The sequence below is a fragment of the Malaclemys terrapin genome, chromosome 11, assembly GCF_027887155.1.
Source record: "Malaclemys terrapin pileata isolate rMalTer1 chromosome 11, rMalTer1.hap1, whole genome shotgun sequence".
NCBI classification, from domain to species: Eukaryota; Metazoa; Chordata; order Testudines; family Emydidae; genus Malaclemys; species Malaclemys terrapin.
Window position 1 is genome coordinate 71,924,517 of NC_071515.1, and position 21,512 is coordinate 71,946,028.

A 21,512-nucleotide genomic window follows, 5' to 3' on the forward strand; every position below is an offset into this window, starting at 1 on the left:
GGGCTGTGGTCTCCAACACAATTTCAGAGAGTTCACTGTACAGAGATCAGCTAATAGCTTTTGCTGTCTACTGTCATATTTTTCAAGTTTTCAAACAGGACTACTAAAAACCTTAAGCCTCAGCTACAATGGTGATCTTCCCTGATTCCACGATTCAGTGGTCACTCTCCACTATAACTGCACTCATTCAAACCTCTCATGTAGGCTGGGTAAGCTGCAATTTGCATTGGTGCATCTTATCCCTGTTTCAGTGGCTTTGCGTGTCTACATTAGGGGTTTGTAAAGGTGCAGCAATACCAATGGCTTGTTACTGGTGTTAATATTCAGGGCAAGGCCTCAATGCTTGTTAGAAGTGAACCCTTATCTACATCCCCATAAACATCCACTCTGTAAACAGAATTCAATTCCTGAATTAGAACCCTACTTTTAATCTGCCACTCTTTACCATAAATTGGTGCCGTTGCAACTGGCTTTTCAACTGGAGTCTTAAACTGCAAAGGAAGACAGCTATTCTCAGGCTAGGTCTACACTACCCGCTTGAATTGGCGGGTAGAAAATCGATCTCTCGAGGATTGAATTATCGCATCTTGTCGGGACGCGACAATCGATCCCCGAATCGACGCTCTTACTCCACCAGCGGAGGTGGGAGTAAGCGCCATCGACGGGGAGCCGCGGAGGTCGATTTTGCCGCTGTCCTCACTGCGGGGTAAGTCGGCTCCGATAGGTCGAATTCAGCTACACTATTCGCGTAGCTGAATTTGCGTATCTTAAATCAACCCCCCCACCCCCGTAGTGAAGACCTGCCCTCAGTCATGTGTCTAAAAGCTGTTCAACAGACAGGGTCTGCTCTGACAAAGTGTGTTTTACTGCAGAATTTTAAGCATCTCTAATTGCTCGGACTCAGTATAAAATACAACAGGAACCAAAATCCTGCATTGGCAGGGGATGGTTTCATCTGCATATTGCATCACCAGTCTCTATTATCCTGGTTTGCAAACCAGAAAATCCCAGGCTCAGAGTGACTGAAAGCATGTGTCATCTAATGGCTGTTCAATGGCTTGTTTGGAATGGATTGGAGTATCTGTATCATCCTGGGTTCCTCCTACCCATTGCCAGCAGAGGCACTAATGAGTAAGTGTGCATGATGACTGATGTACCCTCTCATCCCTGGAGAGCAAAGCAGTCTTTCCAGCTCAGAGTTGAAGCGCATAGCAGGGCAGGGCAGTGTTAGGAAGCCTGCAGTACTTGCTCTGTAAATAAATGCCTCCAGTCTCCAGGGTTGCCCATCTGGAACTTTCATTAACACTAACACTTCAAAATAGGTTTTGGGTTTTTTTATCCACTATACTTTTGATTTCATATATTTACTATGGCATCTCATGCCGGATTAACTTTAGGGAATGGAGAGGAAATGAAACTATCCTCATAGCTACATGTTGCTTTGGTCTTTAAATACTGTTTTTCTCAGTTATCAAACATTTTTGATATCTCTGTAATGTTACCTTTTGCTTTCAGATACAGGAGAGTGGTCACAGGTATCTCCACTGACTTGTGACGCTGGTCCAGGACCCCGGCATGGTCACTCAGCTGTGGTTTACGGCACGGGCATGTACCTGTTCGGAGGACTGATGGGGCTGAGTGAACAGAGGGACCTATGGAAGTGGGACTTTACAAGCTGCAAGTGGTCCACTATCAGAACAAGGTAAACCTCATTCATTGTCATACTAACTAAATTAGCGAGAGAAGAGTGAGGCCCCACCCATGGCACTGTATCCAGGCAAACGGCGCTTAAAGTAGTGGAAGTATTTGAATCTTTGAAAATTAGACAGAGGACTAAGGAATAGAATACCTGGAACAATTGTTCACCCTTGTAACACACAAGAAAATCTTTGCAATTTCTATGATTTCTTAGGGATTTAAGCTAACTACATTGGATCAGGTTTCACTGTTCCTTGGATTTGAGTTTGAGACACAGGGAAATACAGCAAGGATGGAAATGGTGTGGCTTCTGGTTGCCCTTATCTTTAACAGGAAGAGGCAGGCTGCAGAGACTACTGGGCCCAGGGTGGGATGTTGCGATTTTAATCGAAGTAAAAACGGTCCAGATTGAGAGGGAGCATTGCATCCTGGGACCTCTTGTCTCTGTGGATCACCCTTCCATATAAAGATGAAGGTGGCTGCAGTCTGCTGCATTTTATGTCAGGAAAATATCCTTGATCTTTGGGCAAGTTGCCAAAGCAGCTCTTAGCCGGACAAAGTTTTGATGCCCCAGGGCAGGCAGAAGTGTTATGACCATTTTCTTTTCCAACTGAAATAATTAATATTCTTGTTGTTCTTATAAGCACTAAATGTTGCCTGTCCTTGTGTTTAGCCAACGTCCTCCAAAAGTGGTGGGACACTCTTCTGTGGTCTTTCAAGACTCCATGCTGACTTTTGGCGGAGGGATTTCAAACTCTAGGCCTAACAACAGCTTGTGGAAGTACCATTTCAGTTCCCAGATATGGGAAAAACTGGCTAGTACAACAGAGGTAATTCTTTCTTCTAAAAGGTATCACCGCATCCTGGGAATTGGTGTTGGTTTCCAACTGACGCCAGGTTTCTCTGGGGTATCCCCCATCAATCACTGGTGTCCAAAGGGGAAAGAGCCTCAAAAGTTGGCGGCGGTCTCAAAGCAGTGTGCCCATTTTCATGGCTACTTTCGCCAGCAGCCTGTACACCAACCATTCAGCAATGACGATGGCAACGAGATAGAAATGAAAACCTTTAGCCAGCCTCTGGAGCCATTGGGCTTTTGCTCATTCCAAACCTCTTCCGAGGCAGAACTGTGCGCAGACAAAGCACAGAGCATATTTTCCAAAAATGAGCATCTCTCCCACCTCATCGCTTCCCAAGAACAAGGTCTCACTGCCGCTGAAGTTACAAAAAACAGGAGAGGAACTGACTGTCAGCCTGAGAGACCTGGGAGCATGGCAGTTACCAACCATCCTGATATGCTGCTCCTGATTGGGGGCAAGCCCCTGTCCAGTCTCTGTGAAATCTCACTCTGGCAAATGGAGCTGAACAGCATTTAAATGACATACACATAAGAAGGGAGAAGAGAGCCATTCCCACCTGCTTCTCAGCAGAACTAACCAGGAAGTATTATATTCAGTGGCCTACTGCACATTCTGGGTGAAAAACAGTCTTCCTAATAACTGACCTGAACTTTTTATACAGTCGTGGTTCATGAAGATTATTTGGCAAGCTGTGTATGTGTTCAAAAAGAAAGTGAGGAGATCCCAGAGAGAGAGCTTGCTGCAGAGGAAGACTTGGAAATTGTTAATAAAGAATCTGCCTGTTTATTTCTGCTGTGTTCAGGGAAACAGGACCTTGTGTTCAGTCTCTTTAATGAAACAAGATTGCACCAAAAAAATATTCCTGACTCATATTACCAATTTATCCTTCTAACTGAAACAAACCTCCAAGGTCCTGAATATTGGCTAATTGTCTGGGCCAAGTGGGCAGCAGTATTATGCTATTTAAATGGAAGATTTGGGGGTTTTGGAAATAGAGACAGACCAGCATACAGCAGCCATAAAATGAGCAAATGAGGTCTTGAGTTGTATTAACACAGGGACTGACAATAACACCAAAGGAGTTATATTGTTAGGCCCTGGTGGTACTTAGACCCTAGTTGAATACTTTGTGATGTACTGATCACCATCCTGCAGGAAGTATATGTGGCCATGGGGAAGGTATAACATAGTGCTGCAAGGTAGATCCTAGGACCAAGGACATGATAAAAGGCTTGGACATTTTCTTACTGGAAAAAGAGAGCTTTTAAGTGAGCTTTTTGGTTCAACAAAACTGACTGAGAAACTGTTCATGCTGACAGAGCTCAAAAATTGGGGCCAGAGTCAAGGGGAAATGCCACTTCCTTTCTAATTTCTGCTTTAATCCTCCAGCTCTGTCATTTTTAAAAAACTGTTTTCACATACCTTAAAATAGCAAAGTGCATATCACACATTTCCCTTCTACAGCGAGTGCAAAGAAAAGAAAAAAAGCATCTCCATAGAACTCAGTAGTGGCTCTCCTGCAAATGCTGGGAAAAGTTGAAAGGTAAAAGTACTGAATGTACATACACAAGCTATTGCAAACATTTTTTGCCAGATGCTGCCATCTCATGGCCTGAACCTGAAGAGTTTGGAGCACCCTCAATTGCCACTGAAGTCAAAGGCAACTAGGGATATTCAGCACTTTTCAGGAGATTCAGTACCTGGCAAGTTCAGGCTATTTTTCTCAACTTCATGATGTTTTTAATAATGTATTTTTATGACCCCTGAATGTGCAACTTGTAACGAAGGCCAAATGTAGCATAAATGAATGAGGTGCAGATATATGGCAAAAGTGTTTGGGCCCTCATTTTATTTAGGATTTTAGTATATTTAAAAAAATCCCCCTCCATCTAGTTTCATTAACTAGATGTATCACTTTTTAAAATACTGTCACAAAACTTCTGCCTTTATATCATGTATTTGTCAGCCTAGCCCACAGAGCTATTTGATATTTCCATATAAATTCACTACAGAGTTATTTAACTTAATGGTTAATCTTTAGCTTCTCTTATTACTGAAGTCAAACTTTTAACGATACTGGTAGCAGTGTTATTTTAATACCAGGTACTTAATCCAAATACTGGGTTGGAGGAGGGTAGTAAGTTGCGTAACCATGGAATTATTTCAGATCGCTGTGAAGGCAGCTGAGATGTACATTAATTCCTACATCTGGAAAAGGAACAGTTCTAACTACACCATCAGAGTACAGGAGAACCTCAGAGTTACAAACACCTCGGGAATGGAAGTTGTTTGTAACTTGTTTGAATGGTGGTTCTTTCAAACGTTTACAACTGAACAGTGACTTAATACAACTTTGAAACTTTACTATGCAGAAGACAAATGCTGCTTTCCCTGTCTTTTTTTAGTAGTTTATGTTTAACAGAATACTGTACTTGCTTTTTTTTGTCTGCTGTTGCCTGAGTATGTTCTTTCCAAACGAGGCATGTGGTTGAGAGGTCTGTTCGTAACTGAGGTTCTACTGTACTAAGCCTCCATTACTTTTCTACGCTCTAATTCGTGATTTTCTATAAAGGGGTTTCTAGTCTGAATCACGGACTTATTTTTACACATTCTAAACATCAAACAAGGAATTTACCTCTTTTGACACAGACACATTTCCAACCACTGATTAGACGGTGGAGGTTCCAGGAGCCTCTAGGATTGCCTAGACCCACAAAACAGTCTCAAGTCTTCAGTAGAGATGTATATATGTGCTATCTTTTGGGTTGGTGTGAAGTGACTGGTTACAGCGCAGGCTCTGACTGAACCCAGCTCCCTAACAATTGGGCTCAGTGACATCAGAGTTAAGCATAGGCAGAGCCCACTAATCTTAAATCAGATGCATGTTTTTCCCTGGCTTACTGATGGGTCTGTTTTTATGTCAGCCAGAGTGAGCTGTATGGACCATATTGACTTTTATCTTCTCTAGGATTGACTGGGGAGGGAAGGGGTATGTAGCTGCAAAGGGCAGCTGTAGATCACCCCTAGATGCCAGCAGAGACTGTTCATTCGCTGGCTGTCTTGCTTCTAAATCTTTAAAATCAAATGTGATTTGATCCTGGAAGGGAGGTTTTGAAATTCAAAGAGATCAGCCTTGTGCGTCACAGTCCCTTACAGACAAGAGCTCTCCTCTGCGGGGGCACGCGTGCCTTTTTGCCATGAATGTTTGTATTCCTAGCCTGCTGCAAGCAGCTTGAACTGAGCCCTCAGTAAGCAATATTTGCTTTCAGCACTGCATTACTATCAACTGGAGCAGCTTGCATTTCAGTGCCTTAGTAACAGTTACTGTAGTTAATGGCTGCGGTAATGTTTTCCAGAAACCTTGAATAGCGTCACCCTTCCCCTTGCTTGTTACCTAGTAAGATTTTTAATGAAAATGTTTATTTCTAAAAGGAGGGGAAAAGTTAGCCGACTTGAACAAAACGCTCCATAACCCCGTTACAGCTGCTCACCCTATCTATATATGCGTTTGGCAAGGATTCACGAATTGTCATTCGTTTAACTCTGGCCCAAGTTAGTAATGACCAAAAGTCATTACCATCTGGTGGCACTGCAGTGGTCTGTGTGAAATAATCAGTGGATTAGCTCCAGTTAGTAGCTATCACCGCCATTAGCATCTTTGTTGGCAAGTCGGGTGAAGGGACTCATTTCTCCACTAGAGCTGCTCACTTAAGCACAGGGAGCAGGCCAGCGTGGCAGAAGTTTGCACTGCTGCCATCTGTTCTGGACCTCTTCACTGCCTAAACATACTATTTTCCAATGCTTGAAACATTTCCTAAGCAGTACACTCACTTTATAAAGTGAAAGGGTATAACCAGGCTATTTGTATTAACCTGTTCTGGAACTGCAAATGTATTGTTATAGCTTGAAAAGTGAGACTATTTTAAAGTCTAGTATATTTATAGAATTAAGATATAAGAACAAATCCTTATTGATTTAATAACTTTTTGTAAGACACAGTAAATCTACATTAGGTCAGAATATTCTGATTCTTTGTTTACCATTGGCTACTTCTGAGCAACAGAAGAAACTGTGTATCAATATCGAGGGCAAGGCAGTTAGCTGCAAAATGGACATTTTATTGTGAATGATAAGAGGCAAAAGTAAATGTACGTTTTCTAATTCAATAAAAGTATGTTAAGTCAACCTGTTTCATGATTTTGTTATAAACTTTAGAGCAGGTTTGAAAAATATAGTTGAGTTAGAGGACATGGAAACTTTGTAGCTTTTGCTAGAGCTCTTCACTTCCTTCTGATTTAACCCACTCTTCCCTTTAATTACATGGCTAAAGGACAATTTTGACCTGCTCAGCTCTCACATTTTTCCAGTAAGGGGTAAGCAGAAGCGCCTTCTTGGGAGTCATGTTCTTAAATGGATGTAGCTGTGAAAGGGGAGAGAGTGCGAGCAAAAAAAGAATGCCATTTATTTTGACACTTTCCTGAATTTAATTAGCAATAATTGGCCTATGTTTGTTTGTCTACAAACAGGTCTTCCAGCCCCCCCAAGTCCCCCCCCCCTTTTTTTTTTTTTTGACATCTCCAAGTCTTTACCTTGGGCTAAGGAACTAGTAATAAAAAAAGAGATATTATAAACCTCCAACTAAGCTGTACATTTAGGGACTGTGATGGGGTGTCTAGCGCACACAAGACTGGAAGGGGTTAAGACGGCCAGGTGGGCTAATTAATTCCACAGGCTGCACCTGGAGGAGCAGCCAGGGAATTGACTGGGAGCTGACTCAGTAGGACAGAAACAGGAGGGGCTTATATAAAACCCAGGAGCTAGCAATGGAAAGGGGCAGCAGGCACTCCCTGGGAAGAGGGAGTTGGGAGGCTGGTGAACCCAGAGGGGGAAGCCAGGAAGGTAGGAGAGGCTCAGGGGGGAAGCAGCAAAGCAGGGCCCTGCAGGCCTTGGCTGCTGACGGAAGGGCCCCTGAGCTGGAGCAGAGGTAGGCCCAGGTTCCTCTACCAGCCACTAGGGATGTGGCATCAACAGGCAGAGGACAATGGACTGCCTGATACATTGTGGAAAGACTTTGGGTAACACCCCCACTTCCCCCAGAAGAGGCAAACACACCATGACCTGGCTGGAGGAATGAGTCACGAAGAGGAGGGTCTGCAGGGTGAGAGGATGCCGGGAGGGACACTGCCTGAGGAGAGTACAACACCTGAGTTAATCCCCAGTGCGACCAGGAGGAAGCACCACCAGCAGTGAGTGCACCCTGTGACAGAGGTTTCAAACGTGTTCAGGCTCCCATTTACACACTTAAATAGCCAGTTTTTCACAAATGTTTTGCCAATAGGCCCCATTAAAAAATCTGGCACTTAATACTCTGAGTTATCCACATGTTTTAATATATCTTACTTAAATTGCATTTTAGTTTTAGTCACAAAACGGTCACAGACAAGTCTGCGATGGGGGTCAGAGTCTTAACTTATTTAGCCGAGTATGAGTTAAAAGTCTTTCCATGAACAGAGTATCTTCAGCAACGCTATTTCAAGCAAGGGGCTGCCAGCAAACCTTAACATTTGGGGAGAAACATGTGGCTTGTACTGGCTGGGGCTAAAGCTTTATTATAGATGATACACGAACTATAACAAGGATAGAGTGTTTGACAGTCATACCGTTTACCTGCAAAAAGCCCCTTTGCTTTGGTTTCACTGGAGCAGTCTTTTGATCTCCGATGGTTAATTTCTTACACCGACTCTTGGCGAGCCTGTCCTGCTAAAGTCACATTCGCTGCCTTACAATTCTGTGGAAGTGACATTCGAAGGAAAGATGACTCTGGGAGACTGTTTTGCACAGATGTGGTATATTTAAGAGAAAACTACAATAAAAACAATTCACAATTGATTCTGAGTGGACTACAAATCACAGTTCTTGTTCCCATGTACAGACGCAATACGAAGCTCAGTGCAGTGCCTCTAATACAGTTTATACATTGGCTATTGTCGTGAAGCAGGAGGGTGAACTTTATAAAAAACAAATAAATTATACGTTGAGCTATTGTCAAGCTTTACATATAAAACGTAAAAATACAGTAGCTAGGGTGATTAACAAAACTCTCTAGCTAAAAAATATTCTTGCATACTTCGAAATACATTTGTCCAGTTAAGTGTAATTAGTTGTGTGTGTGTAGGAGGAAACCAGAGAAATGAAGTGCTCAGCCAGAAAGTAAAATGGCTGAGAACCTCACAGAAGACTCCTACCTTCCTCCCACATTGTGCAATACCCGCTCCCTACCGCGAACAGTTACATGGGGCTTCAGCACGTGAGCTGAAGGGGAACATACTGATGCCCAGTGTCAAATGCTAATGCCGAGTGTTCCAGATCACAGGTCTCAAATGCAGACTCTTCAAACTGCCTGGATTTCGCTCTCTAATCATAAAAACCTAGTGTGCTTACAAAAGTCATTTAATTTTAATGCATTGGAGTAAGGGGCTTGCAATATTTCTAAAGTCCTAAGAAAGATTCAGGTAGAAGGAGGACTGCTCTGGGCCAGAAAACAACTCCCAGAGCTTAGCAGACCATAATGTGGCTCCCAGCTTTTCACATTTTCAAATGGCTGTTCTGTTATAGAAATTTTTAAACATGCCTCTGATGAGTCATCTTGTGCAACCCATGCTCTTTGCTACTCTGTGTTAAACTGGGTTACACTTGCATCATTAAAAGGCCATTAACGACAAGGATTTTTTAAATAAAAATGTACTATTGTCCAGCTATTTGTGAAAAGCCGTGGGTGTGACAGAGTAGTGCTAACAGAGTTTGCTGCTAATCCAAGAAGTTCTGATAAGACATCTCACATGACAAGGTGTTGGGCTGACAGTTGGTCAAGAGAGACACCTGCTAGGTGAATGCCCTGACCTATAGCAGGTTTGGTTTCTAGCAGCGCACGTTTAGTACTTGACAAGATAGCCCCATGCTGCTTGTGAAGGGGAAGGATGATCGCGTAGTACAGCATCTCCTGCAAGAGGCAGGAATGTGCTGAAGACAAAAAGCGAGGTGTGGGGCAGGGGAGAGACTGGGAAGGGGAACAAGACTGAAAAGAAGAGGCTGTAGAACGAAACCCAAATTTGAACTGGGCTATGATCCAGAGTCTCTTTCCTGGAGCAGGAAGTTTTTCCTTCCCAAAGTTATTTGTTCAAATAACAGTCCAAAATAAAGTCCTACTGTGCTACATAGGCTAATGCTCAAATTTGAAGAAATTCATCCTTGCGTATGTCCTGTAACTGGCTAATGTGTAAGTACTGCTTTATACTGTCTTTCTTACTAGCAGAGCCATAGTTAAAGTGGTAAAGAGGCCTGTGGTTTTGGTCTCCAAGATCCTGCGCTCTGTTTGATATCTAGAAACTAAACACCAACATAGTAAAAGAAGAGGCAAAATGCAACATTTAATTACTTACTATAAACTGGAATAAGCATCAGTAAAAAGTGGGGTGATAGTTTTGTAATTCAAATGGAAATAAACTCCTTGGTTCTGGAAACTGGGTTTTTCCCTCTTTGAACGCCACATATTGGGTGGTACAAATTGCCTATTTCTCACTCTTTTCAAATTTTAAAAGGGCTGTTTTGCTGTACTTTGTAACTGTTCAACAATGTCATCAAATGTCCGAACAACAAATTCAAAACCTGGACGGCAGAATTTTATAGATGAATCACTCAAGTTAAAATAACTAAATGCCAATGGGCAACATTTTACAGGCTAGCTGGGCCTTCTACACAACCAGTTGAAAACAAGAAATGATAAGAAATGTCCCCTTCTGAGTGGACGAAAGGCAGTAATTGATACTCTGTAGGTTTCACGGTTCCTGTATTTTTCTTTGTTTTGGTAAATATGGGTCCTCTGTAATGTTACAATACGGATTCAACAGCCAATCATGGCTACTGCACTTACATCTGCCATTTTGTAAGTAACATTTTAGTGAAACAAAACTATAAGCGTCAGATCATCATTGGAACAGAATAGGATTTACAGGTCACAATTTTCCAGAGTGACTAGCAATTGTGGGTGCCCAACTTGATATTTAAAAGGCCCTAATTTTCAGCAAGTGGGGAGCACTCACTCTCTGAAAATTAATGGTAAAATCCTTGTCCCTCTGTAAGTCATTAGGAGTTTTGCCACTGACTTCAATGGGGCCAAGATTTCATCCCAAATAACTGAAGCTGGGCACCAAAATGCAGGCATTGAAAATCACTAGTTACTTTGGAAAAATCTTGGCCACAGAAGGGATTAAAAAGATCACACTAATTAATTCAGCATTAAATTATTTAGATTTTAGGGGCACAATATTTTCACCACCATGTATAATTTATTGGACACAGATGGTCACTGGGTAGGGACTGCACATACTATGCTCTATGCTTAATTATTTTATTTTGTTAAGAGGCTCTTATGGCTAGTGCACAGTTCACCTCAACCTGCTGTATCAATTAACAACTTGTTTTAAATTAAAATTCTACAGTCTTCTGTTTGTTGACAAAACCAACAAATCTCTCTGGCAGGTGATGCTACTGGGCAAACAGGTTAACAGGAAGTGCCAAGTTTCTCCATCACAGTAATGGCTTTGTTCCTGCACCTGTAGCTTCCCATTGCTGAAGCAACCTTTTTGGGCAAATGTAGTAACCCAGACTAAGATATGAGCCAGGAAGCCATATCTATTCTACCCTGCAACAAAGCTTGGGCATGAAGAGTAAACAATCCAGAGCTCTACTACAGTGGATACAGTTGAATGGGGAGTGAGCAGAACCACCACATTTGGCCTATGACAGAAGTTCACTTTGAGGATGAGAAGTGCTGGAGTCAGTGAGGACTTGGGCAGCTCAATTCCTCTCACAATCAGTGCGTGGGAAAACCTGTGGTACCAGTCACAAATCCCTAGCACTGGTTCCTGTAGCAGTGCCTGGGAACCACTATCCACGCACAGTCACGGGCTGGTCTTCCAAGCCCCACTGCTACTTATGTTTTCTATTCTTCCCTATGTAAGGCTGTATTTTATTTTATTTTTTGGAGGGGGAAGAGGGGAGAAGAGACTGAGGAGAAACAGTGGGCCATGTACAATGAGCCATTCCTTCTTTAACAACATTACTCTCAATAAGCATCTTGCAGACACAAGCACAAGCCCCTGACAGAACCAGCCACATTCAGCAGCAGCAAACTCTGTTACGCTGAGGGGAAAACCAGCCCAAAACTAACCCATTCTCTCACACCACTACAGTGGTTTAGTCCAGTTTTTAATTTTCCACATTTAGAAATGTGCAGGAGTGAAATTGGGCAAAAGTTTAAGAATTGTCTTTAAAAGTGTTTCCGCCAACATGAACTATCTGCATGTAAATATTTATAAAATACAGCACTACAGTCACAAACACAGAAACCTAGCCCCCTTGCTATTTCAACCAGGCATTCCTGTTAGGACCCTGGCATGATAAAGGACATCAAATTATTGTCCAATTGGGCTCCCATTTTTTGCTTTCCTTTGACCTTTTGTTAAAAGTTTTCTATGGCATTCGTCACCATAGTATCTAAATACTCATCTGTGTGGTTTCTGCTGGGGACCCTATTGCCAGCAGCCCTAATGGTCTCTTCAAGCTGACCTACTGTCTGTATCTTAATCCTCCTTAGTACGTGGTAACAAACACGTTTACCATTAGTACAGGAAGGTCAGCACTTTGCAGTGTGTAGTCCGGTCACCATTCTTGCACAAATGCTCCTACCTTCCACCTATCCAAATGGGTGAATTGCCATTAGGAGACATTTGACCCTTGATCCTCATTCTGTCCCCAGCTGACCTCTTTCCACTCTCACTCCCATCCACACCTGATATTGAAGTTTGGAACTGAATACAGGCGGGATATTAACTGTTCTGTTTGTACACTTGTGTCACTAACAAGCTAGTCGAGTGTTCCTAAACAACAGCAGCTGGAAACACCCACCAAACCAAGATGAACAATGAAAAGTCCCTCCTAGCCCTAAAATATATAACAGAGACCAGCCTTTGGAGAGTCCCAGTGTTCATGCCCTTCATCCATAGGTCTCGCTTTAGGATCCAAACTAGGATGCATATCTATGGCTTAAAATACATCAAAACATGTTTGCTAAGTCTTCTAGGAAATGAAGATACCTGGGGCAAAATATGGGACCTCCCTACCTTTCTCTGGGAATCCTAAACTGTTTGGCAGAAGAATTCTTCCTTTCTCTGGGTATGAAGAGCAGCTTAAATCCAGTTACTGGGGTAAATGTGCACCCATGGGCTGGATTTTCAGTTCTCTCCAGGTGCTGTAAAGAGAAGGTGCAAAGACTACAAAGGGGGTTAAGGCCAAGAAGGCTTGTCCACGTTGGTACAAAGAAAAACAGAGAAGGGACATTCACACAGAAAAGAATGGCCTTGACTGTATAAAATTACCATTATCGCTATTAGTCACCATTTATATTCATAACCAGCAGGTGGCCCTAGAAGTTCTTCTAATTTCCCCAAGTGTCAAGTTATGAAGCTCTGGGCCATGACTTTTCACAAAGCTAGTGGGCTGATATCAGATGAACACTTTCCATCTATGAAGCAGTAAAAAGTAAGGAGACTAAGTCGAATATGGATAGAACACTCCTAGATTTCGTTATTCATGCCCAGAACTAGTTCCAGTGTGTGTTTCATCGCTCCTGAGAGAAGCTCATGCATCCTTGAAGCTTTACATCCTAGTTTATACTATAGTTCTATCTGAACTTCAATAAAGATGAACGTTTCCCTCCAGATTCTCAGCAAAGCAGCTGGTCATTTGTGGCCACATCCAGCAAGAGCTTAATCCCAGGTAGGTCCTTCCAAAGGGCTCCTTGAAGATGCTAGAAGGTTTGAGTTTTCAGCAGATTGGAAGCACTGAAGCTCCCTCCTCTCAGAGTTCAGTGGTGAGTAAACATTTCGGCTTTATCGCAGGATCCTCCGTGACGGGGCTAAAGAGAGGAAAGCAAAGCAAAGACCCTGTAAATATGCTCTTCCATGGAACCATCTGCTGGGAGGAGTGCAGGATGCTACTACTGGGGCAAAGACCATGAGTTTAGCTGTGCTCCAACAACTCTATGGAAAGCTGGCACTGACTGGATGGTAAGAGCTCACAGCTGCTGAGGAGAAAAGGATACCGTCTGCTGCCTGAAGTACACCTAGTAGCTAGCCTACATTCTTGGCTGCTCAAGAGGAAGGTTCAGAAGAACGATTAGCACTATGATGTCTCGGCACACCTGGACTTCCAAGACCAACACACACTAGCATGGTTTAACTCTGCTCCAAATCTGACTGCAGGGAAGGGTGCAGATTTTTAATGCTAATTTAAGGCACGTTATTTTTTCATCTGAAGTGAGTCAACTGCATGTGAAAGGAGCCAGGGTGACAGTTGTACTGCACCTGTACTGGTATGCCGGTGAAGTAGCAGCAGTACCATCTTTCCCCACACTAGCTCAGCAGTGCATCTCACCTGGGACCTGGAGAGGTCCCTAGGGATGAAGGGCAGTTCAGTCTCCATAGCTTCTCCTCTGAGATTCCAACAAACTTCAGTAAGGGCCTATGTTTGGGGTGTAGATACCTGCCCGTTAGGAGTTGTATTTATTTCTGAGAGCAGGCAATGTTGCACATTGTTTACTTCTGCTTGAAAGAGAACTATGAACGTTAGCAGCTTCCATGGTAATGCAGCAAACGTCTAAGATCCAGATTTGTGTTGGTTGTTTTCAGTGGTTGCGTTCCCTTTGTATAATAACTGGGAGGAGGAACAGACCTTTCTATTTTCTCCAAAAGGGACCAGCTGCAGAAGGACAAGTTGGAATGGATTTTGCCTTGTGCATCAGCAACAGCACTGCCAGCTGAGACCTGGTTGCAGAATCTTTATTGGTAGTGAAGTACAAAACAGAAGAAAAATCCACTGAGCTGAAACTCAGAGTGGGAACTGCCATGCTGAGAATCACAGAAAGCCCTGCTACTCCAAGTACCCAACTAGCATGTGATCCATGGGGGAGAAGAGTCACCTACCAATGGGCTCCTGTTGTCTGCCTTCCAGTTAGTAGTCCCCTCCCTGGCATCAGAGGAGTTAACCATGTCAAGGAGAGAAACATGCTCATTGTTTTTGGTGTTGGAGGTTTGGTGGCCTTGTTTGCATAGTGATACTGAAATCCTTGCTCTCAGAAACTGAAATCTGACCCATGTGTTGAGGCCGATTATGAGGTTTTCTTCCTCTCCGGTATTTTTGCCTACAGTGATGTTTCCATTTGGGGAGTGTGGCTAGAACCCTCTTTTTAAATGAATGGCCTGAGTGATAGAGGCAAGGATTTTCTGCTGAGTATTTGTAACAGTGCTGCTCTCTATAATAACTGCCATCTGTGCTTGACAGACATTTTATGCAGAGTTCCTCTTTTGGGGTCTGTTAGTGGTTGCCTGATTTTTATATTTTGGGCAATAATAATTATAGCTATAATATCACCTAAAGGTGTCAGAAGAATGAAGTAATTCCAAGTTCGCTTGGACACTTTTTACTCTCATCATGAACCCATAACACACGTACACATGTGGTTATTTCTCTGCATCAACCCTTCTCCCACCCCATCCCTGATCCAATGAATGTGTAATAGCATTCTGACAGTGAATGCAAATGTTTCTGATTTGGACGTTCCTATGAGTGCTGTTAAAACCTCAAAGACCCCTCAAGCAATTAGCTTATTTCAATAATAATACACAATACTTAGCCCTTGTATTGAGTTTTACATCTATAGATCTCAAAGTGCTTAGAGGTAAAGTTTGATTCTTAAAATGCCACAAACTGTTAATTTGGAGATCAAAGAGAGAGACAGATGTAGATTCAAAATCATGTAAAGAGGAAATCTTTTTGCATTCTGAAACTGATTAATCTACACCACTCCTAGGATTCCATACACAGGTACATGTGCACCTGCATCGCAAGGGAGAGATGTTTGTAAATCTCATAACAAACGTACATAACACAGAGGCTACACCAATCTGTGTATGGATGGGGGTACATCTGCACAGAACAGCTGACAGAGCTGAGGCCCAGATTATTCTTCCTTTAACTTGGATATGGACATGTCCAACGCTGAATCTGTTAGGTCCTTTCATGTGGAAGGGGTCTCTGATCAGTGCTCTAAGCAAACTTTTTTGTGCGTTAATTCTGTCCTTTTCCTCCACAGAGGGAAAAAAACAACATATTATGTTGTTAATTTGAAGTCAAAGGAGTATTCTTTGGCTTAAAGAAATAAATACATTTCCTGATTTAGTCAGAGTTGCCTATGATCAGAGGAAAATGTTCATTACAAAACAATTTCAAGAGGGGGTGGGTGGACATTATCAGGAGCAGTATGGCAAAATAGGAATTCTTTTTTTAAAGATCAGAAGCATGGGGCTTTTACAACTTTGATGATAATCAGCACATTTTATTGGCTTGCAAAGTGAATTGGAAAAAAAATGAAGGCAAGGGCTGGAGATTGTATACACTCAGTTGAAGAATTTCTGGCAACAGTTCTGACCAAATATCTAATTATGAGATCTAGATTTGTTCTCATTTACAACATGCTTTTAAATCTGAAATGAACCAAACTGTATCACAGAATCTCTATGGATAGTAATTCAATGCTCAAATAATAAAAATATAGCAGTAGAGATATATTACCAACCACCTGACCAGGATGGTGATAATGACTGTGAGATGCTCAGGGAGATTAAAGAGGCTATTAAACTAAAAAACTCAATAATAATGGGGGATTTCAACTATCCCCATATTGACTGGGTACATGTCACCTCAGAACGGGATACAGAGATAGTGTTTCTTGACATCTTAAATGACTGCTTCTTGGGGTACTAGTCCTGGAACCCACAAGAGGAGAGGCAATTCTTGATTTAGTCTTAAGTGGAGCACAGGATCAGGTCCCAGAGGTGAATATAGCTGGACCCCTTGGTAATAGTGACCATAATATAATTAAATGTAACGTCCCTGTGGCGGGGAAAACACCACAGCGGCCCAACACTGTAGCATTTAATTTCAGAAAGGGGAACTACACAAAAATGAGGAGGTTAGTTAAACTGAAATTAAAAGATACAGTACCTAAAGTGAAATCCCTGAAAGCTGCATGGAAATTTTTTAAAGACACCATAACAAGGCTTTTAAAGACACCATAATAAGGCTCAACTTAAATGAATACCCAAATTTAAAGAACATAGTAAGAGAACCAAAAAAGAGCCACCGTGGCTAAACAACAAAGTAAAAGAAGCAGTGAGAGGCAAAAAGGCATCCTTTAAAAAGTGGAAGTTAAATCCTAGTGAGGAAAATAGAAAGGAGCATAAACTCTGGCAAATGAAGTGTAAAAATATAAGTAGGAAAGCCAAAAGAGAATTTGAAGAACAGCTAGCTAAAGACTCAAAAAGTAATAGCAATTTTTTTTTTTAAAGTATATCAGAAGCAGGAAGCTGCTAAACAACCAGTGGGCCCACTGGACAATCGAGGTGCTAAAGGAGCACTCAAGGATGATAAGGCCATTGTGCAGAAACTAAATGAATTCTTTGCATCAGTCTTCACGGTTGAGGATGTGAGGGAGATTCCCAAACCTCCATTCTTTTTAGGTGACAAATCTGAGGAACTGTCCCAGATTGAGGTGTCATTAGAGGAGGTTTTTGAACAAATTGATAAACTAAACAGTAATAAGTCACCAGGGCCAGATGGTATTCACCCAAGAGTTCTGAAGGAACTCAAATGTGAAATTGCAGGACTACTAACCGTAGTCTGTAACCTATCATTTAAATCAGCTTCTGTACCAAATGACTGGAGGATAGGTAATGTGATGCCAATTTTTAAAAAGGGCTCCAGAGGTGACCCCAGCAATTATAGGCCAGTAAACCTGACTCTAGTACCAGGGAAATTGGTTGAAACAAATAGTAAAGAACAAAATTGTCAGACACCTAGATTAACATAATTTGCCGGGGAATAGTCAAAATGGTTTTTGTAAAGGGAAATTATGCCTCACCAATCTACTAGAATTCTTCGAGGGGGTCAACAAGCATGTGGACAAGGAGGAATTCAGTGGATATAGTGTATTTAGATTTTCAGAAAGACTTTGACAAGGTCCCTCGCCAAGGCTCTTAAGCAAAGTAAACAGTCATGGGATAAGAGGGAAGGTTCTCACATGGATTGGTAACTGGTTAAATGATAGGGTAGGAATAAATGGTCAGTTTTCAGAATGGAGAGAGGTAAATAGTGGTGTCTCCCAGGAGTCTGTACTGGGCCCAGTCCTATTTAACATATTCATAAATGATCTGGAAAAAGGGGTAAACAGTGACGTGTCAAAATTTGCAGATGATACAAAGCTACTCAAGACAGTTAAGTCCCAGGCAGACTGTGAAGAGCTACAAAAGGATCTCTCAAAACTGGATGACTGGACAACAAAATAGCAGATGAAATTTAATGTTGATAAATGCAAAGTAATGCACATTGGAAAACATGATCCCAACTATACATGTAAAATGATGGGATCTAAATTAGCTGTTACCACTCAAGAAAGAGATCTTGGAGTCATTGTGGCTAGTTCTCTGAAAACATCCACTCAATGTGCAGCGGCAGTCAAAAAAGCGAACAGAATGTTGGGAATCATTAAGAAAGGGATAGATAAAAAGACAGAAAATATCATATTGCCTCTATATAAATCCGTGGTACGCCCACATCTTGAATACTGGTGCAGATGCAGTTGCTCCATCTCAAAAAAGATATATTGGACTTGGAAAAGGTTCAGAAAAGGACAACAAAAAATGATTAGGGGTATGGAACAGCTGCCGTATGAGGAGAGATTAATAAGCCTGGGACTCTTCAGCTTGGAAAAGAGACCACTAAGGGGGGATATGATAGAGATCTATAAAATTATGGCTGGTGTGGAGAAAGTAAATAAGGAAGTGTTTACTCCTTCTCATAACACAAGAACTAGGGGTACTAAATGAAATTAATAGGCAGCAGGTTTAAAACAAACAAAAGGAAGTATTTTTTCACACAACGCACACTCAACCTGTGGAACTCCTTGCCAGAGGATGTTGTGAAGGCCAAGACTATAACAGGGTTCAAAAAAGAACTAGATAAATTCATGGAGGATAGGTCCATCAATGGCTATTAGCCAGGATAGGCAGCCTCTGTTTGCCAGTAGCTGGGAAATGGGTGATAGGGGGTGGATCACTTGATGAATACCTGTTTTGTTCATTCCCTCTGGGGCACCTGGCATTGGCCACTGTCAGAAGACAGGATACTGAGCTAGATGGACCTTTGGTCTGACCCAGTATGGCTGGTCTTATGCTTATTTGGTATTTCATCTTTCTTTTTCAATGGGGGATCAGTTTCAAAGGTTGTACCTGTAAATGATGATGTGCCTGTTCTTGATGTCTTTTAGGTTTTTAAACCTGCTGGATATGTTGTTTTATATTGCTCCAGTGGGGTGTGGAAGAGATTTCCAGAAATTCACAACTTCTGTTTCCTTTTCTTTTCCATACACAGCTGAGTAAATTGCTTTGTTATTGGCAGATTGTATGGGGACAGATTTACCTCTGAACTCTACAGCTGCATTTCTATTATTCATTGTACTTCCTTTTCCTGGTCTGTTAACGTCTTTTCTTATAAAAAGCTTATTTTTTTATACAGTGCTTTTCATCACTTGCTCTATCTATTGATATACAAACTATACACAGCAATTACTTAAACACTGCAAGGTGAAATGAAACCACTGTACCCCCACAGTACACGGAAGTTTAGGAGAGGAAACGAAACATACTATACCCAGCTGCAGGAATGGGCAGAATGTAACCACTCAGGCTGGAATTTGAGCAGGACACCATTCTCCCCAACCTCCACTCAATGCATCAGATAGCTGGGAAAGAGCCCTTACCTTGCAAGGATTTCAGCTGACTGCTGTGATGAGGGAGATCCAGCTGGGAGTGACAATGCTTCGGTGCTGCCTTTCACTGCCTTTAGAGCTAAAACAACATCATTCCCCAAAGGCCCATTGGAAACCAGCCCACTCTGAATTAGGGAGAATGAAAAAGGAAACTGGGGTCAAAAGCACTGCTGTGAGGGGACAAGTACATTTGTCAGTAGTGCCTAACTGGTTGGAAGTCACAATGTTAGAGGAAATGAACCTGCTCCTAGAGTTTGGGAGGGTGGGGGGGAAGGAAGGGGTGTCAACCAAATGGAAATCATTAAAGAAACTTTATAGAAAATAACTCAAATAGAAGACTGTGAAAATGAAATTTATCTTCTTAAATAGAAATAATCCCACATCTGAGCATTACTAGTCATGGCCAGGAGGAGTTTCAAATGTGTTATTGATGTTGTTACCCTATGTTTGTTAGATTCATTTCACTCAGACTGGACAATGAAACTGTGCAAGTCAGTTTTGTTTTGTTTCTTGTCAGTTTCATTGCCTGGATCCCAACAGCACAATACTGTTGTATATGGCTTTTGAACAGCAAAGAGGAATGATTACATCTAAAAACCCATTGGCACAGATTTAAAAAAAAAAAAATCCCATAAAAATAGCTACCTAAATAAAATTTAACACAAAACTAAACTATTTTTGAGAACATCCCATTAAATCTTCATTCTGAATTATAAATAAAAAGAATGATTGAATAACTCACTGGCACGATCCACCTGGGTGTAATTGTGGGCTGGGAAGACACCTGCCAAAGGAAAATAAACATGCTGGAAAAGTTTCAATGAAATGCAAAATGCTTTAGAAACATTATTTCCTCAAAACAATTTGATGCAAAAGTTAATTTATTGCTAGCAGCACTATCACATTATTTATTTCTTGTCAGCCTGCACCATTGCTAAGGGCCCATCCATCACTATGGTTTTCAATCAAGTTGCTTGTAGCAGTGACTGACTTTAAACATGATTTGTGTCTGCACATCACATGGCTAATTGATTAGTACAATGGTCAGCTGACTAGGTTTCAGCACATAGCTGCCTTCCAGTAACCAGTTTTTTGGGAGTTTTTTTTTTTTGCAGTGTGTCTCGGACCCCTTTTCTGCAACTGGTTTGGCAGGTCTTCCTCCTCCTCCCCAGCTCTCTGTGCAGTAAAGGCACTCCAGAGCACACTGTCATGGGTGCTGCTTTGGGTGCATGCCTTCCAAGTACTCCCTATCCCTGCTGAGGTGCTTGGGGCAGCTGTCCAGATTTTTCCAGAATGCACCGATAAGCAGTGCAGTATTCGTGGGGAGGGCAGAAAACTGCTCCAAACTAAACTATGATACTTGTAACCAATTCAGGTGACCTCACTTCTGGTCCAGAGCCGTAATGTGGCGAGCACCCATATAGTGCCCCAACAGATCAGAGTGGTAACCTAAGGCACACATGGATTATCAGACCAGCAACCATGCTACTACTACAATCAGACACAAATCCAATGGACAGATACCAAATGACATATCTAGAAATAGATTACATTTTCCTTTAGAAATAGTCAATAGTTAAATCAAATCTGTATGCATGAAGGAGACTCCCATTAAGCAACTGGTTTTGAAACATAGTTACCCGAGGAATGGTTTCTGTAAAGTCAATTAGATTCTCCGTCAGTGATGTTAACAAAACATCAAGGTCATCTGGACTGCTCTGTAAAATAAATCAGTTATTAATTAAATCCCCATTAGTCACCAGATGGAGTATTTTAGTGATTTCTTGATTCCTGAGCGCCCTCGTCAATTTACCGTTCCATTGCCAGGCCTGATTTTTGTTAATCTTTTAAACAAAAACGAGTATTATCAGATCTTTACTAACAAGTCCTTCTGTTCTCATCTCTCCAGCCTAGGCTTTGTGCTAGACGATTTTACACCTACATTGCTGTGTAGGTGTAAAATCATCCACTGCACTTGTGCATGTGGATGATACAATTGTTTAAGTGGAGTCTCT

General features: G+C 41.9%; 2 protein-coding genes across 7 annotated transcripts in view; one reads left to right on the forward strand and one right to left on the reverse strand.

Moving 5' to 3' along the window:
- LOC128845079 (uncharacterized) overlaps positions 1 to 4,846 on the forward strand; it is a 79,694-nt gene extending 74,848 nt beyond the window's left edge. For both annotated transcript variants that reach the window (XM_054043296.1, XM_054043295.1), the window contains 2 exons: positions 1,516 to 1,702; positions 2,372 to 4,846. In XM_054043296.1, the coding sequence (XP_053899271.1) occupies positions 1,516 to 1,702; positions 2,372 to 3,071 (887 nt within the window). In that variant the 3' untranslated portion in view covers positions 3,072 to 4,846. The remainder of the gene's footprint in view (positions 1 to 1,515; positions 1,703 to 2,371) is intronic.
- Positions 1 to 21,512, reverse strand: part of EPB41L5 (erythrocyte membrane protein band 4.1 like 5) — a 115,065-nt gene that overhangs the window by 16,846 nt on the left and 76,707 nt on the right. For 2 of the 5 annotated variants that reach the window (XR_008446614.1, XR_008446615.1), the window contains exons 23-26: positions 21,138 to 21,215; positions 20,240 to 20,281; positions 19,489 to 19,622; positions 8,223 to 8,343 (exon numbers count right to left, since the gene is read on the reverse strand). Coding sequence is in view for 3 of the 5 variants with exons in the window: in XM_054043289.1 (XP_053899264.1) it covers positions 13,473 to 13,530; positions 19,489 to 19,622; positions 20,240 to 20,281; positions 21,138 to 21,215 (312 nt within the window). In the remaining 2 variants the exon portion in view is untranslated. The other 3 variants (XM_054043289.1, XM_054043290.1, XM_054043291.1) reach the window with 2 other exon arrangements.